The sequence below is a fragment of the Triticum aestivum genome, chromosome 5A, assembly GCF_018294505.1.
Source record: "Triticum aestivum cultivar Chinese Spring chromosome 5A, IWGSC CS RefSeq v2.1, whole genome shotgun sequence".
In the NCBI taxonomy this organism is placed as follows: Eukaryota; Viridiplantae; Streptophyta; class Magnoliopsida; order Poales; family Poaceae; genus Triticum; species Triticum aestivum.
The window spans coordinates 61527536-61543775 of NC_057806.1; the positions used below are offsets into that span (position 1 = coordinate 61527536).

The following is a 16240-nucleotide window of genomic DNA, read 5'->3' on the forward strand; positions in this document are numbered from 1 at the left end:
CATGCGCGGTGGCGCTGCTGTGGCAGCGGCCGGCCGCTGCTGCGAGCTGCAGAGATGAGGGCGCCCAGATCTGGGCTGCGCGTTTCTGCCCCAACCCACCCGTCCCCCTCCTTCCACCCCTCCCGGCCGCCGCCGGTGGTAGCCGCTGGGCGGGTGAGCACGCGCGCGGCAGTCCTTGACGGCTGCTGCTCTGCTGTGCCCCGGCGGTTCCTGGCGGTGGAGGCTGCGGGCCGGCGCGGCGGCGGCGCGGTGCAGGTGGCTGTTGTCGCCTGCTCGTCGCGCTCCCGGCGGTCGCCGGCCTGCTGGCGCTGCGCCGGTCGGTGCTCCTCCTGCGACTACAACGTTCCTAGGCATCCCTCCATGTGTGCTGGTCTTCTCCGGCGTTCTTCTCCAAGTCCGGTCCGCCATTGCATCTGAGGTCCCTGTTCATGGGTCGGGGCAAAATCCCCGCGCGGCGACGGCCTGCGCTGTCAACGGCGACGCCCGAGGGTGCCGTCACCTCCTTGGAGGCGTTGGCATGACCCTGACCAGATCTCCTCCTCGAGCACCGGGAGAAATCCCAGGTCCGGCCTCCCGGACCGGGCAGCGGCGGCGTCTCAGCGCCATTCCCTTCTTGTAGGCGCTACTTTGGCTGCAAGTGGAGTTTGATGCGGCAGATGGAGGCTGGTGATGCATCGCTCTGGCGTAGACTGCTACACAGGGAGCGGATCGCAATGTATGCCAGCGCCCGCGCTTCTCCAACGGTTGCTACACCAGTTCCTGTTGAGCCCTGCCCTTCACCCGCCGACTCTCTAGGCACATGGGTGAGAGGTACGTTGGCCTGGGCAGTCCTGGAGCTGCAATCGTCCCTGGAGCTGTCTGGCAATGGCAGTGACGCTGCCCTGCTGGGCGAGGCCTAATGTCGTTGCGTGTCTATAGTTGAGGGCACCTCCTCACCTAGTTGTAGTCGCTTGGTGAGGACGGTCGTGTATTTGTGTGTGTGTGTGTGTCCCTCCTTTCTGGAGGTTGTACCCCTGATGTCTTCCTGTTCAATGAAATGAAACGCAAAGTCTCTTGCGTTTTCTCGGAAAAAAAAAGCTACAATTATAGCAACCACATCCCACATTACCACACCATCACCAAACCAAACATATGTTTCTACCAGCCTAACCTGGATTAAGCAGGAACTCACAGTAGTAATAGATTAAAAAAGGAATAGTGTACAACTTTACAACACTGGCATTTGAGAGGATACAATATACAACATTAACAGTTTGTTTTGTCGTATACAGTGAAAAGTACAAACATGTGAAGTCTGAACAGTGTGAGGTTCTGAAATGCTCTTTCACAAGTATAGTACTATATTTTAACAACTATATTGCCTTTGAGTTGCCCCTTTCTGGAGCTAAACTGTGCAACCTTTGTCAGAAAACAACAGCCAGCTAACAATTTATCTTAGCTGTCACGCAGGGAAGAAGGAACTCAGCCGTTGATCCTGGTATAACAAAAGTGAATGATAAGAATTGAGTACCAATGGGTCTCTACAGTCCTACAATATATCCAGTCCTAATTCAGCATATTGCATCTAACCTTTGCATGCAATAAGTGCCAAATAATTCGTACTTCTACAAAAGGTATTCAGAAGAATCCATGGTATTTTTAGTTGAGCTAGCAACAATCCAAGACCACGAATGAATTTGAATAATTTACATGTGTGCTTCCCTAGGTTCCTAATACAGAAGAAAAAAATTACTCCTTCCGTTCCTAAATATTTGTCTTTTTAGAGATTTCTAATGGACTACCACATACGGATATGTATAGACATATTTTAGAGTGTAGATTCACTCATTTTGCTCCGTATGTAGTCACTTGTTGAAATCTCTAGAAAGACAAATATTTAGGAACGGAGGGAGTATAACTTTAGTTTGCGATTAACAGGGAAGCAGCATTTGCTTGTGCCAGAATTAAAAAATTGCAGCTCCAATATAGCACCATAAGCTTAAGAAACGCGACAGAAACTAGAAGATCCTAGGTAGTCTACAAAACATTGTTCTTGTTTAAACACCAAGAAAAATAACAGTTACAAGTATTACTAATCCTTTCTTTCATCGAAGGTAAAAGAAGGCTTAGAGCATACCTCAGCCACCGATATGTATCATAGGTCTATTTGCTGTCTTCGCAATATCAAACATCCCGGCATGTTTAGCTTTTTTCCTTTTAACCTGCCCACATGGAAGTGGCTATTGAGAATCACATCTTTGGTTAGTAAATAGACATAACGGGATTCCCCTAGCGAATACTAATGAACACTAATGCTTGGTCACTGGCATTTATTACTAGTTTACCACCAGGAGCATATATTGCTACTTCGCTGTTTTTAATAATGACACTTCACTTTCAGAAAACCAGATATGGATGGGTATTTTTTTCTGGGTAAAAAACACAAAAAAGAGCTTCTCTATGATATTTATTTCTCATGGGAGGAATTTTTTTGTCAAATTATTCAGAATGTGATGTTAAAAACAGTCTGTTGCCTTGTGACTATGAGGTCATGGGTTCAAGTCCTGGAAACAGCCTCTTGCAGAAATGTAGGGAAAGGCTGCGTACCATAGACCCAAAGCGGTCGGACCCTTCCCCAGACCCTGCGCAAGCGGGAGCTACATGGACCAGGCTGCCCTTTTTTTTATGTTAAAAACAGTCCGAGATTATATTACAGGTCCGAGATTCTGGAACTTGTTGAAACCAGTGCTTGTTTGGTCTGAGATAATATTTTTTCTAAGAAAAGCAAACTTCTAACTTTCAGTTTTGTTGGCATGCAATGGAACAGTGCATTTAAGGAACAAACAAAACTACTTTTGCCTGAAGGAAATGAGTGGTCAAATCGCCTAAGTAAATCCCACATTTGACAAATAGAAAAAAAAAGGAAACACATAATTCTTTCATATAAAAGATGGCAACCAAGTAAATTCTCCACATACCGCAGCACTAATTATTTCCTTCAGTCCAGCATCATCAATACCAGAATGAATAGGCTCTCTCAAGCTCACCTGCAGAAGTCAGGACACTAGCATTTATTTCAATTTTATTTTCTGCAGAAGATCCATTTTCCTCTGTTCATTATAGTCAATACATATACAGAAAACATAACTGCAGAGAAAGAACGAAATTCAGAAATATATACATGGTGGAATAAAAGGACTTCTGGAATGCAAGTACATCGAACGAACGAGACTTGTAAGTTGTAACAGCACATAAACCTAGCGTTTGTAGCATAGCGTATACCATAGTCCTAACTTCTTTCACTCTCAGGCCTAAGACACCGCATACTTGATCTTTGACAAAGTGAACTTCAAAAGCAAGAAAAATAAACAAGCACATGAGTAAGGTCACTCAAATCTCCCATTTGCATCACGTTTAAATCAAATGACCTTTGTATACAGAAGAAAGTTATCATGCTTAAAATGTCAGAAACGTCTTTCATTCTCCTAGGAATCCCTTATTACTCTAGGTTAGAAAAATATCAACGATTGCATAAAAAGGGAAACTGTAATACATCTATAAAATTGGATGATCACACATTGACACTGATTAAGCTCTGCATATTTTTATTAAAAACCAGTGATGCAACATTATGGACAGTTAAATATTGGTTGCTTATGGGATCAGGAACACTAAACAATTTCTCAGAATTAAATTGAATACATCATTTTCAATATGAGATGGGTCCGAAACAAGGAAGGCAAATTGTCATCACAACTTCCTAAAACTTGGATGGCCTTAATACCATTTAATTTGATCCTACAACCAGCACAATTCAAGGAAAGCACTGTGAAGCATTAATACTGGTTGTTTAGTGCTGTAACCAGTACAATTCCAGAAAAGTACAGTGATCAGGAACTATTTGGCGTACTGACCTAATTAATTGTTAAGCCTGTTCCTTAAACCCCAAAAGAGTAATGCTATTACCACTCGAGTGAAAATTCCAAGAAAAAACATATCCATAGAGAAGATGCACATGGCAATAAAAGCAAAATCATTGACAAAGCAAGCAGATGAACATACCTCTGAGGGGCCAAATAAGCACACTTTAAAGTTGCCATCAGCCAATAATCGCAATCTATTGCAACCAGCACAAAAATGCTCTGTCATTGATGTAATAAATGAAATTGTTCCAACATGCCCATCAATCTTGAAATTCTTTGCGGTGTCTGAAGGATGATCTTGAAGTCTCTCTACACCTTTGAAACGTTGACGCTGATACATGGGCGCACATAAAGTAAATTATTTGTAGCTTACATAAATATACAGTACAAAAAATGCATATTGGAGGATGAATGTAATGGTACCAGAGGAAGTTAACTTCAAACACGATACTTACCACTTTATCCAGTATCTCTGCATAAGGGACCAGCTTCTTGACATTCCAAACATTACCATCAAATGGCATAAACTCAATAAATCGAACATTAATAGGTTTGTGTCTAGTCAATTCAACAAAATCGCAGATTTCATCATCATTCGTTCCACGCATGATAACACAGTTAATCTGGCAGCAGAAAAAGGATGACGGGAAATATGTCAACAAATTATGTATGGTATGAAGTGAATATATCTCTACTTTTTGAAATGATATTCGAAAACAAAGGACTGAAATAATTTAGCATGCAGAAAAACTGCATACCTTGACGGGGTCATATCCAAGTTGTATGGCAGTATCTATTGATTCCATGACCTTTGAGTGCCCTTTCCGCCTCGTCATGAATTCGAACTTTGCAGGAATCAATGTGTCCAAGCTAATATTTAAAGCGTTAAGACCACATTCTTTCAGTCTCGGGAGCTTCTTGGAAAGAACGATGCCATTTGTGGTCATCGCAATAGTTTTCAGCCCCTTGAGGCCAGAAAGATGCAAGCAAATATCTTCAAGGTCTTTTCTAACGGTTGGTTCTCCACCAGTTAACCTGATCTTGTCCACACCAGAAGTAACAAAAAGATTGGCAATTCGGATTATCTCGTCATGTGACAGAAGCTCTGACTTTGGCGTGAGCTCGACTCCCTCGGCAGGCATGCAGTACTGACATCTCAGGTTACAACGCTCAGTCAAGGAGATCCTCAAGTAATTGTGAAACCTCCCGAATGAATCGACAAGCATATCCGATGCCCGTGTTTCCACTGGTAGCACTTCTGGCTTTGTGGCGCAACAAGTCGAATATGCATTGGAGCACCTATGGCCGTAGGTGACTCTGGTTGAAGCGGAAGTGCTGGTCAGACTTCGGAGTCCTACCCTCATAGCATCAACCTGCAATGTTTTGGCGAATGTGTTACACAGAAACATAGAAGCTGGTACGTGAGGAGACTTGGTTTTCTCGAGAAGTCCACCGACGAAGGGAAACAAAAACTCCACAAGGCTAGTCTAGGAAATTTTATCGTATCGGAAACTGCTAGCTCGTCCCCAAATCGAAATTGAAAATATATCCGCACAAGCGAGGGGATAGATAGAGCGCGGGTCTGGGAGCAGGCACCTGGTGGTCGGGGACGTTGAGGCGGTGGAGCTGGCGGTGCGGCCATTTCCCGGCGACGGGAGCGGAGAGGGGGCGGGGGGCGGGAGCAGCAGCCGGCGGCGGGGCGGTGGGGGAGCAGCTCGAGGTCGTCGCCGGCGAGCTCCATGGGTGCCTCTCCTCCGTCACGGCTCCGCAGTAGACGGTCGGGGAGGTCGGAGGGGCGAGGCAGGGAGGCCGGCGGGAGGCGGAGAGGAGGCGGCGGCGGAGGGTGGAGGTCACATGGGAGGCGGCGGGCTGCATCGAGGAGGTGGGGTGAGGCGATTGACCGGTGGGGTCAAAGTGGAGTGTACGGCCCCGGTTGGACTCGGAGGCTGGAGTGAGCTGGTCGCTGATCGCTACCCGTATTCCAATGAAAGGAACAGGCTAGATTTGATTTGATTTGATTATATTCCAGCTAATCAATCAAGCAGGCAAATGGGAATCGAAGACGAACTCAGCGTCTGATGGAACACGGGAGTACGTATGAGCTGACGCAGGCAAGGCTTGGCCGAACTGGTGGGCCGACTATACCTGGCCATATCTCGGGCCGGGCCAAAAAAAGCCCGGTGCTGAAAACCCAGGCCCGAGCCTGGCCCGGACCGACCACCGGGCCTACTAAATCAGGCCCGAACCTGGAAAAGCCTGACACGGCCCGCTCGGCCCAGCCCGACCATAGCTAAAAATCAATTTTTCATAGGCCCGCGACTCGATCTACCCGTCGGGCTTAATTTTCAGGCCCGAGCCCGGTCCGATGACATGTTCGGGCCCAACCCGGCCCGGGATTTTCGGGCCGGGCTGCCCATGGCCAGGTCTAGGGCCGACCAATGGCTACGGAAGATTTCTTACTAGATTGTTTTACACGGTGACGTGGCTTCCTTTGGTTGGATGAGAGGGCTCGCAAGGAAATGCAATGAGGGAGCATCTTTTTTTCAGAATCAAAAATTTAATTACTCAATCAAAGTGTCTTTACAATCATGAGTTGCAATTTCCAGGATCTCCGGTGGCCCTGATCCAAGTCATGGCTCTATCACCAAATCTAACAAAGTTCGCCAGAGAAACACTAGCTCTATTCCAAGTCAGTAGCCCATGAGTAATAGTACAAGTTACATCTTCTGAGCAGCTGCTGACTTCGCGCACTAGGTGGGTGTATATATATATCTATCATTTTCCTTTGCTTTGGGCCATCTTCGCTACACTAGTCGAACTAAGTTCGATCAATATAGGAAGATTATTTCTTTGCATAGCACTAGAAAGGCACTCCTTGCAGATGATGACCCACAAGTATAGGGGATCTATCATAGTCCTTTCGATAAGTAAGAGTGTCGAACCCAACGAGGAGCAGAAGGATATGATAAGCAGTTTTCAGTAAGGTATTCTCTGCAAGCACTGAAATTATCGGTAACAGATAGTTTTGTGATAAGGTAATTCGTAACGGGTAACAAGTAACAAATGTAAATAAGGTGCGGCTAGATGGCCCAATCCTTTTTGTAGCAAAGGACAAGTGTCGGGTGGTTGGTGCGGCATATGCCAATGGATGGCTTATCATTGTGGGAGCCAATAAAACATCGTCGGTGCCTGGAAACGGGATAAGGCGAAGACATGCACGCCGGCGAATCTTACCCAGCTTCAGGGCTCTCTGTGGAGATAACACCCCTAATGCTGTTCCGCGGGGTCTCCGCATGATCACTAGCTCGATGGGTAGCTACAGAATGCTCCTTGAGCTGTTCGGTGTAGGGATGAAGGAGGGCCAGGCCAGCCCGCTCCTCTTCTCCTTGTGGTGTCTAAAAATTATCCAAAGAGCGATCCCCTTTGCATGGGAACCCTGGGGGTTTATATAGGCCTACCCCCAGGAGTACAATGGTAATCCGGCTGGGCGTGGGTCCTGGCCGTCTGTGTCTACGCCCGCCGGCTTCTCCGCCGACTGGTGGGCCCGCCGGCTGCCGACCCTTTGGTCGACAGGCTGGCCCCACCGCTCGGGGGTCCTGTCGGGGGCTGGTTACTGTTACCTTGCCCCTGGTGATGATGCTTTTGTCGTGGTAAGCATGGCTACAGTGCCGCCGCGGGGCGGCTCATCACTGTAGCCTTACCTTCTCTTGTCTCCTTGATGAAACACCTCCTTGGAGGGAGAGAGCTGGCCGGCTATTGGAAGCCGGCCATACCCTTGGCCGACTATGGGAAGCCCGGCCACCTTTGGGATCTCCCTGACCGAGGGGGCCCGCCACCCACGGGTCGTACTGACCGCTCGCCGTGGGTGACGTCACGATCATCGTGGCAACAGTGTCGCGCCGGACGAGTGATGGCCACCCCGTACGGTGCACTGTGGCCATGCGCGCGTCGGGATTCGGGGGTGGCAGGCTTTACTGTAGCCACGCCCCGTCTTGTCGCCGTTATGTGGGTGCAGACTCTGAGGGCAAGATCTTAGCCGCCTGCTGAGGGGCCGACTCCTGGGAGTCGGCCTTTTCATGGCCGGCTTCTGGAAGTCGGCCTTCTTGTGGTCTGGTTTCTCAAGGATGTCAGGGTTGGGCCGCCTTTGCGCAGCCGGCTTGAGAGGTAGCCGGCTGGGGGAAGGCGGCCCCATGTCTTGGACGCTTGGAGGCTTGATCGGCCTATAATTTTTCTGAAGTGCCAGGGGAAGCCGGCTAGGCTACCCGTGGTCATTTACTCCGACAGTAGTCCCCGAAGCTGGTTGGGCTCCGAGGCAGAAAAAAGACGAGGAGCTCAGTCAGCTTCCTATCTTGAGGAGCCGGGAACTAGGAGCCGGTTTCGACTAGGCGCGTCGTCTCCTAGAGATCTCAAAGCTTGAAGGCGGGTGCCAGTCAGCGTGCGAGTCCGGCTGTGAGCTGACCGTTCGTCGTCTGTGCGCCACGTGGCATCCTCCAGCTGGAGGGGCCTGCCAGCCCACGCGCGCGACGGGACGCCGCCGCAGTCTGGGGCCTGCCACTACAGGGCCTCGGCCCATGCGTGGATCTTCTGCGGCCCGAACGGACCGCGCGCGCCCCAGCGGAGGTTTCCTCATGCCGTGATGGCGCAATAATTGCGGGGCGTGGGGGAGTGGGTGCAGTTAATCCCACATCCCCTCATGTCCTGCCTCCTCGGCTTCGCCGCGTGAGGCTATAAGTAGGGGGGAGAGGAGGGGAGCGCCAAACACTCGCGCGCTCTCCCTCGCTCTGCCTCCTCCTTCTTCCTCCTCCTCTCGTCGCGACAGCTACCTGCTGCCACTCGGCCTTCCTGCCAACCTTCTTGGCTTGTCGTTGCTTCGTCGCAGCCTGGTCGTGCGCCCTCCTTTTGCCACACCTTTCTCGCCGCACCTTTCTCGCCGTCCCCATGGCGTTTTCGAGCTCCTGGGACGGCTCCAACGTCCACGACGACCACGTCGACTTCCTCCGTCGGACGCGGCGGCTGCCGGGCGCGGATCTCGTGCGGGTCCGCCTCGCGCCGGAGAGGGAGATCTCGCCGGCGCCGGAAGAGGACGAGCGGGTAATCTTCCGCTCGCACTGCCTGCGCGGTTTCGGCCTGCCGGCGAGCGGGTTCCTCCGCTCGTTCCTTGAATTTTATCATCTCCAGCCGCATCACCTCACTCCCAACGTGGTGATGCTGTTGTTGGCCTTCGTCACCCTATGCGAGGGTTTTCTTGGCGTCCTCCCCACTCTTGAACTGTGGGGAGAGTTCTTTCAGTGCAAGCTCGGCACCGTCGTCGCGGGCGTGCCCACCCCATGCGGCGCCTTCGTCACCATGCGGAGCACGAGCGACAACAACCCGTTTCCGCCCATCCCGCTGATCCAGTCGGTGAAGCTCTGACAGAAGTCCTACTTCTACGTGAAGAATATTGCTCCGCAAGGTGACTTTGTCAACCTGCCGGCTTACGTAGCCGGCCCGCCGGCTGGGAGGCAGTCTTCATGGTCCTTCCGGTCCAGGTCGTTGTCTCCGGACGGGTCCGCCTCTGTTGCCCGGCTCCGGGTGATGATCTAGTCGGAGGGTCTGTCCGGGGCCGATCTGGTGGCCACCTTCGTGGAGCGCCGGGTGCTCCCGCTCCAGGGCCGACCTCATATGATCTGCCAGATGAGCGGCCGCTTTGACCCGTGCCGGCTAAGCACCAAGGAGATGCCTCACACCGAGGTGTCTTACATGGTAAACTATATTTCCAACTGCAAGCTCACCGAGGAGTGGCAGTACGGCACCCTTGCCGTACTCTCGCGCCAATCCTCCGCCGGTGGTAAGTTTCTCTTCCTCTTTCTCTTTGCTTGTTGCCGAGTTCATGGTGGCCGACTCCTGACCAGCCGGCCTTTCTTTGGCAGAACCCCATGCTTCCGCCAGCAGCCGGGGCCGCGGGGGTGGAACGCCAGTTCGTCCCCGACCGTACGATGGACGATGTAGACGACCCGGACCTGGGGGCGGTCGCCATGGAGGACGACATCGCGGGGGAAGGCGGCGACGCAGGCGGGTCCGGGCTCGGGGCCGGCTTTGAGGACTGGACAGATGACGACGAGGTCGAAGTCATTCTGCGCCGCCGACCGGCGCCCGATCACCATGGTGCGGGCCCATCCGCCGGGCCAACTGCCCATGGCGGCGCGCAGAAGTGTCGGGCCGTGTCGATCCACTTCGGCAGTCGGCCGAAGAAGCCCAAGAGTACCGCGGCGGCGACCAAGCGGGACGAGGCGGCCGCGAAGGCAGCCCGCTTCCGGAAGGTGGTGAAGCAGCCGCAGGCGGTCTCAGCGTAAGTGTCGCTATTCTCATGCCTTTCTTTTTTCTTCTTCTTCCGTTGATGTTTTTCCAAACCCTTCTTCTCGGTTTATCAAACAGGGCCCCTCTTTCCCTTGGGCGAGTCCCGGTCGCCTCCATAGTCGGAGCTATAGGAGGGTCTTCAAGCTCGCGCCGGGTAGTTCCCCGCGCCGACCTCCTAGAGGCGACGGAGCGGAACACGCGGGAAGTGCGGGAGGAGCGGGAGGCGGAGGAGCGGGGGGCGGCTCGAGAGGCGAAGCAGAAGTCGGCGGAGGCCGCAGACGCGGAGAGGGAGGCGGAGGCCCTGCAGAACCAGCCTCCGCAGTTTGTCATTCCCCTCCGCGCCGCGGCTCCCGACACCCCTGTGCCCCCGTTGGAGGAGGCCAGCCGCGGCCAGCCGGAGATGGAGAGGAAGGCGGAGCCATCGCCGCCGACTGGAGCGGGCCGAGGAGGCTGGCCTGAAGTGCCGCCAGCGCAGCCGACTGGGGGCGAGCCGACCGTGGGAGGGGATCTTGTCATCTCGTCATCGCTTCGTCGGCGCGCGGGGAAGGCGACTTCAGCGCCGGATGCGTAGAAGACTGTGGACGCCGGCTCGTCGGCCCAGGACCTAGAAGCAGCCAGCGACAGCTCGTCCGGGTGGACGCCGGGCGGCGGGATAGCCGTGCTGAATGTGGCGGCACAGGACGTCCGGAACCAGCTTCAGGCCCAAGCCACCGCGCTGAAGCAGTATGATGTCTACTACACAACCTTCTTCTTGTAGACGTTGTTGGGCCTCCAAGCAGAGGTTTGTAGGACAGTAGCAAATTTCCCTCAAGTGGATGACCTAAGGTTTATCAATCCGTAGGAGGTGTAGGATGAAGATGGTCTCTCTCAAGCAACCCTGCAACCAAATAACAAAGAGTCTCTTGTGTCCCCAACACACCCAATACAATGGTAAATTGTATAGGTGCTGCACTAGTTCGGCGAAGAGATGGTGATACAAGTGGTATATGGATGATAGATAAAGGTATTTGTAATCTGAAATTATAAAAACAGCAAGGTAACTAATGATAAAAGTGAGCGTAAATGGTATTGCAATGCGTTGAAACAAGGCCTAGGGTTCATACTTTCACTAGTGCAAATTCCCTCAACAATACTAACATAATTGGATCATAAAACTATCCCTCAACATGCAACAAAGAGTCACTCCAAAGTCACCAATAGCGGAGAACGAACGAAGAGATTATGGTAGGGTACGAAACCACCTCAAAGTTATTCTTTCCAATCAATCCGGTGGGCTATTCCTATAAGTGTCACAAACAACCCTAGAGTTCGTACTAGAATAACACCTTAAGATACAAATCAACCAAAACCCTAATGTCACCTAGATACTCCAATGTCACCTCAAGTATTCGTGGGTATGATTATACGATATGCATCACACAATCTCAGATTCATCTATTCAACCAACACAAAGGACTCAAAGAGTGCCCCAAAGTTCTACCGGAGAATCACAACGAAAACGTGTGCCAACCCCTATGCATAGGTTCCCAATGTCACGAAACCCGCAAGTTGGTCACCTTAACATACATCAAGTGGCACGTGGTATCCCATTGTCACCACAGATATCCACGACAAGACATACATCAAGTGTTCTCAAGTCTTTAAAGACTCAATCCGATAAGATTACTTCAAAGGGGAAACCCGATTCATTACAAGAGAGAAGAGGGGGGGGGGGAACATAGGATCCAACTATAATAGCAAAGCTCGCGATACATCAAGATCGTGCCAAATCAAGAACACGGGAGAGAGAGAGAGATCAAACACATAGCTACTGGTACATACCCTCAGCCCCGAGGGAGAACTACTCCCTCCTTGTCATGGAGAGCACCGGGATGATGAAGATGGCCACCGGTGAGGGTTCCCCCCTCTGGCAGGGTGCCGGAACAAGGTCCCGATTGACTTTTGGTGGCTACGGAGGCTTCTGGCGGTGGAACTCCCGATCTATCTTGCGTTCTGGAAGTTTTAGGTCACGTGGGTATATATGGGTGCAGGGAGGACGTCGGAGGAGCCACGGGGGTCCCACGAGACAGGGGGGCGCGCCCTAGGGGGGCTCCCCCCACCCTCGTGAGCACATCGTGTCTCCCCTGACGTGGGGTCCAAGTTCATCAGGTGTGTTTCCTTCCAAAAAATAACTTCTGCAGTTGATTTCGTTCCGTTTCAACTCCGTCTGATATTCCTTTTCTTCAAAACACTGAAATAGGCATAAAACAGCAAATCTGGGCTGGGCCTCCGGTTAATAGGTTAGTCCCGAAAATAATATAAAAGTGGATAATAAAGCCCAATATTGCCTAAAACAATGGGTAATATAGCATGGAGCAATCAAAAAATATAGATACGTTGGAGACGTATCAAGCATCCCTAAGCTTAATTCCTGCTCGTCCTCGAGTAGGTAAATGATAAAAAGATAATTTTTGATGTGGAATGCTAGTTGGCATAATTTCAATGTAATTCTTCTTACTTGTGGTATGAATATTCAGATCCATAAGATTCAAGACAAAAGTTCATATTGACATAAAAATAATAATACTTCAAGCATACTAACAAAGCAATTATGTCTTCTCGAAATAACATGGCCAAAGAAAGTTATCCCTACAAAATCATATAGTCTGGCTATGCTCCATCTTCACCACACAAAATATTTAAATCATGCACAACCCCGATGACAAGCCAAGAAATTGTTTCATACTTTTGATGTTCTCAAACTTTTTCAATCTTCACGCAATACATGAGCGTGAGCCATGGATATAGCACTATAGGTGGAATAGAATGGTGATTGTGGAGAAGACAAAAAGGGAGAAGATAGTCTCACATCGACTAGGCGTATCAACGGGCTATGGAGATGCCCATCAATAGATATCAATATGAGTGAGTAGGGATTGCCATGCAACGGATGCACTAGAGCTATAAATGTATGAAAGCTCAAAAAGAAACTAAGTGGGTGTGCAACCAACTTGCTTGCTCATGAAGACCTAGGGCATTTTGAGGAAGCCCATCATTGGAATATACAAGCCAAGTTCTATAAAGAAAGATTCCCACTGGTATATGAAAGTGACAACATAAGAGACTCTCTATCATGAAGATCATGGTGCTACTTTGAAGCACAAGTGTGGTAAAAGGATAATACCATTGCCCCTTCTCTCATTTTCTCTCATTTTTTTATTTTTTATTTTTTTATTTGGGCCTTTCTCTTTTTTCTTTTTGTGGCCACCCCCTTTTTTATTTGGGCTTCTTTGGCCTCTTTTTTCGTCCGGAGTCTCATCCCGACTTATGGGGGAATCATAGTCTCCATCATTCTTTCCTCACTGGGACAATGCTCTAATAATGATGATCATCACACTTTTATTTTTCTTATAACTCAATGATTACAACTCGATACTAGAACAAAGTATGACTCTATATGAATTCCTCCGGCGGTGTACCAGGATATGCAATATGACAATGATTGAGTGTGACATAATAAACGGAACGGTGGAAAGTTGCATGGCAATATATCTCGGAATGGCTATGGAAATGCCATAATAGGTAGGTATGGTGGCTGTTTTGAGGAAGGTATATGGTGGATGTATGATACCGGCAAAAGGTGCGCGGTATTAGAGAGACTAGCAAAGGTGGAAGGGTGAGAGTGCGTATAATCCATGGACTCAACATTAGTCATAAAGAACTCATATACTTATTACAAAAATCTAGAAGTTATCAAAGCAAAGTATTACGCGCATGCTCCTAGGGGGATAGATTGGTAGGAAAAGACCATCGCTCGTCCCCGACCGCCACTCATAAGGAAGACAACCAATAAATAAATCATGCTCCGACTTCGTTACATAACGGTTCACCATACATGCATGCTACGGGAATCACAAACTTCAACACAAGTATCTCTCAAATTCACAACTACTCAACTAGCATGACTCTAATATCACCATCTCCATATCTCAAAACAATCATCAAGCATCAAACTTCTCTTAGTATTCAACACACTCATAAGAGAATTTTTATTATTCTTGAATACCTAGCATATTAGGATTTTAAGCAAATTACCATGCTATTTAAGACTCTCAAAATAATATAAGTGAAGCATGAGAGTTCATCTATTTCTTCAAAATAAAACTACCACCATGCTCTAAAAGGATATAAGTGAAGCACTAGAGCAAACGACAAACTACTCCGAAAGATATAAGTGAAGATCAATGAGTAGTCGAATAATTATGCAACTATGTGAAGACTCTCTAACATTTAATAATGTCAGATCTTGGTATTCTATTCAAACAGCAAGCAAAGCAAAATAAAATGACATCTAAGAATAGCAAACATCATGTGAAGAAGCAAAAACTTAGGATCAACTGAAACTAACCGATAATTGTTGAAGAAGAAAGGTGGGATGCCAACCGGGGCATCCCCAAGCTTAGATGCTTGAGACTTCTTGAAATATTATCTTGGGGTGCCTTGGGTATCCCCAAGCTTGATCTTTTGTGTCTCCTTAATTCCTCTCATATCATGGTCTCCCTAAATCTCAAAAGCTTCATCCACACAAAACTCAACAAGGGCTCATGAGATAAGGTAGTATAAACCATTGCAAAAACCTTATCATACTCTAATGTAGCAAACCACTAAAATTATTATTCAACATTGCATACTAAATGCCTCTGCATATTTATTAGTCCTATCCTCAAATAGAATCATTAAAGAAGCAAAACATATGCAAACAATGCAAACATAACAGCAATCTTCCTAAACAGGATGGTCTGTAAAGAATGCTGCAACATCCATACTTTCCTAACTCCAAAAATTATGAAATAAAATTCCCACTGTAGTAAATTTATCAGATCTTAATATGCAAAAGGTTTCAAAATTTTATCACATTCTGACTTTTCTAGGGAATTATTGCAACAGTGGTAAACTTTCTGTTTTCAAACAGCAACATGTATACTTGTAACATAGGCATAGTAGAGGCTATCAATGCCACTTTTATTGAAATAAAAGATGAAAAACATTGTTCTAAATAACATCAAGAAAATCCTGACAAAATAAATTGACGCTCCAAGCAAAACACATATCATGTGGTGAATAAAAATATAGCTCCAAGTAAAGTTACCGATGAACGAAGACGAAAGAGGGGATGCCTTCTGGGGCATCCCCAAGCTTAGGATCTTGGTTGTCCTTGAATATTACCTTGGGGTGCCATGGGCATCACCAAGCTTAGGTTCTTGCCACTCCTTGTTCCATAGTCCATCGAATCCTTACCCAAAACTTGAAAACTTCACAACACAAAACTTAAAGTAGAAAACTCGTAAGCTCCGTTAGTATAAGAAAATAAATCACCACTTCAAGGTACTGTAATGAACTCATTCTTTATTTATATTGGTGTTAAACCTACTGTATTCCAACTTCTCTATGATTTATAAACTATTTTATTAGCCATAGATTCATCAAAATAAGTAAACAACACATGAAAAACAGAATCTGTCAAAAACAGAACAGTCTGTAGTAATCTGGATCAAACGTATACTTCTGGAACTCATAAAATTCTCAAATAAATTGCTGTACCTGAGGAATTTATATATTAATAATCTTAAAAAATAATTAGCTAAATATCACTCTCCAAATAATAATGGCAGCAATTCTCGTGAGCACTAAAGTTTCTGTTTTTGACAGCATGATCAACAAGACTTCCCCCAAGTCTTCCCAAAGGTTCTACTTGGCACAAACACTAATTAAACACATAAAACCACATCTAAACAGAGGCTAGATGGATTATTTATTACTAAACAGGAACAAAAAGCAAGGAACTAAAATAAAATTGGGTTGCCTTCCAACAAGCGCTATCGTTTAATGCCCCTAGCTAGGCATGATGATTTCAATGATGCTCACATGAAGGATAAGAATTAAAATATAACGAGAGCATCATGAAGAATATGACTAGCACATTTAAGTCTAACATGCTTCCTATGCATAGGGATTTTGTGAGC

General features: G+C 48.0%; 1 protein-coding gene and 1 pseudogene across 1 annotated transcript; one reads left to right on the plus strand and one right to left on the minus strand.

Annotated features, from left to right (window-relative positions):
- Nucleotides 1-1034, plus strand: LOC123101221 (uncharacterized; annotated as a pseudogene).
- Nucleotides 1035-1155: 121 nt separating this feature from the next.
- On the minus strand, nucleotides 1156-5852 carry LOC123102321 (GTP 3',8-cyclase, mitochondrial). The gene is made up of 7 exons (XM_044523627.1): nucleotides 5499-5852; nucleotides 4661-5275; nucleotides 4358-4525; nucleotides 4042-4233; nucleotides 2958-3026; nucleotides 2117-2201; nucleotides 1156-1474 (listed from the first exon to the last, which is right to left on the minus strand). Exons 1-6 carry the CDS (start codon nucleotides 5775-5777, stop codon nucleotides 2118-2120), a joined length of 1407 nt encoding a protein of 468 aa, XP_044379562.1. The 5' UTR covers nucleotides 5778-5852; the 3' UTR covers nucleotides 1156-1474; nucleotide 2117.
- Nucleotides 5853-16240: the final 10388 nt, after the last annotated feature.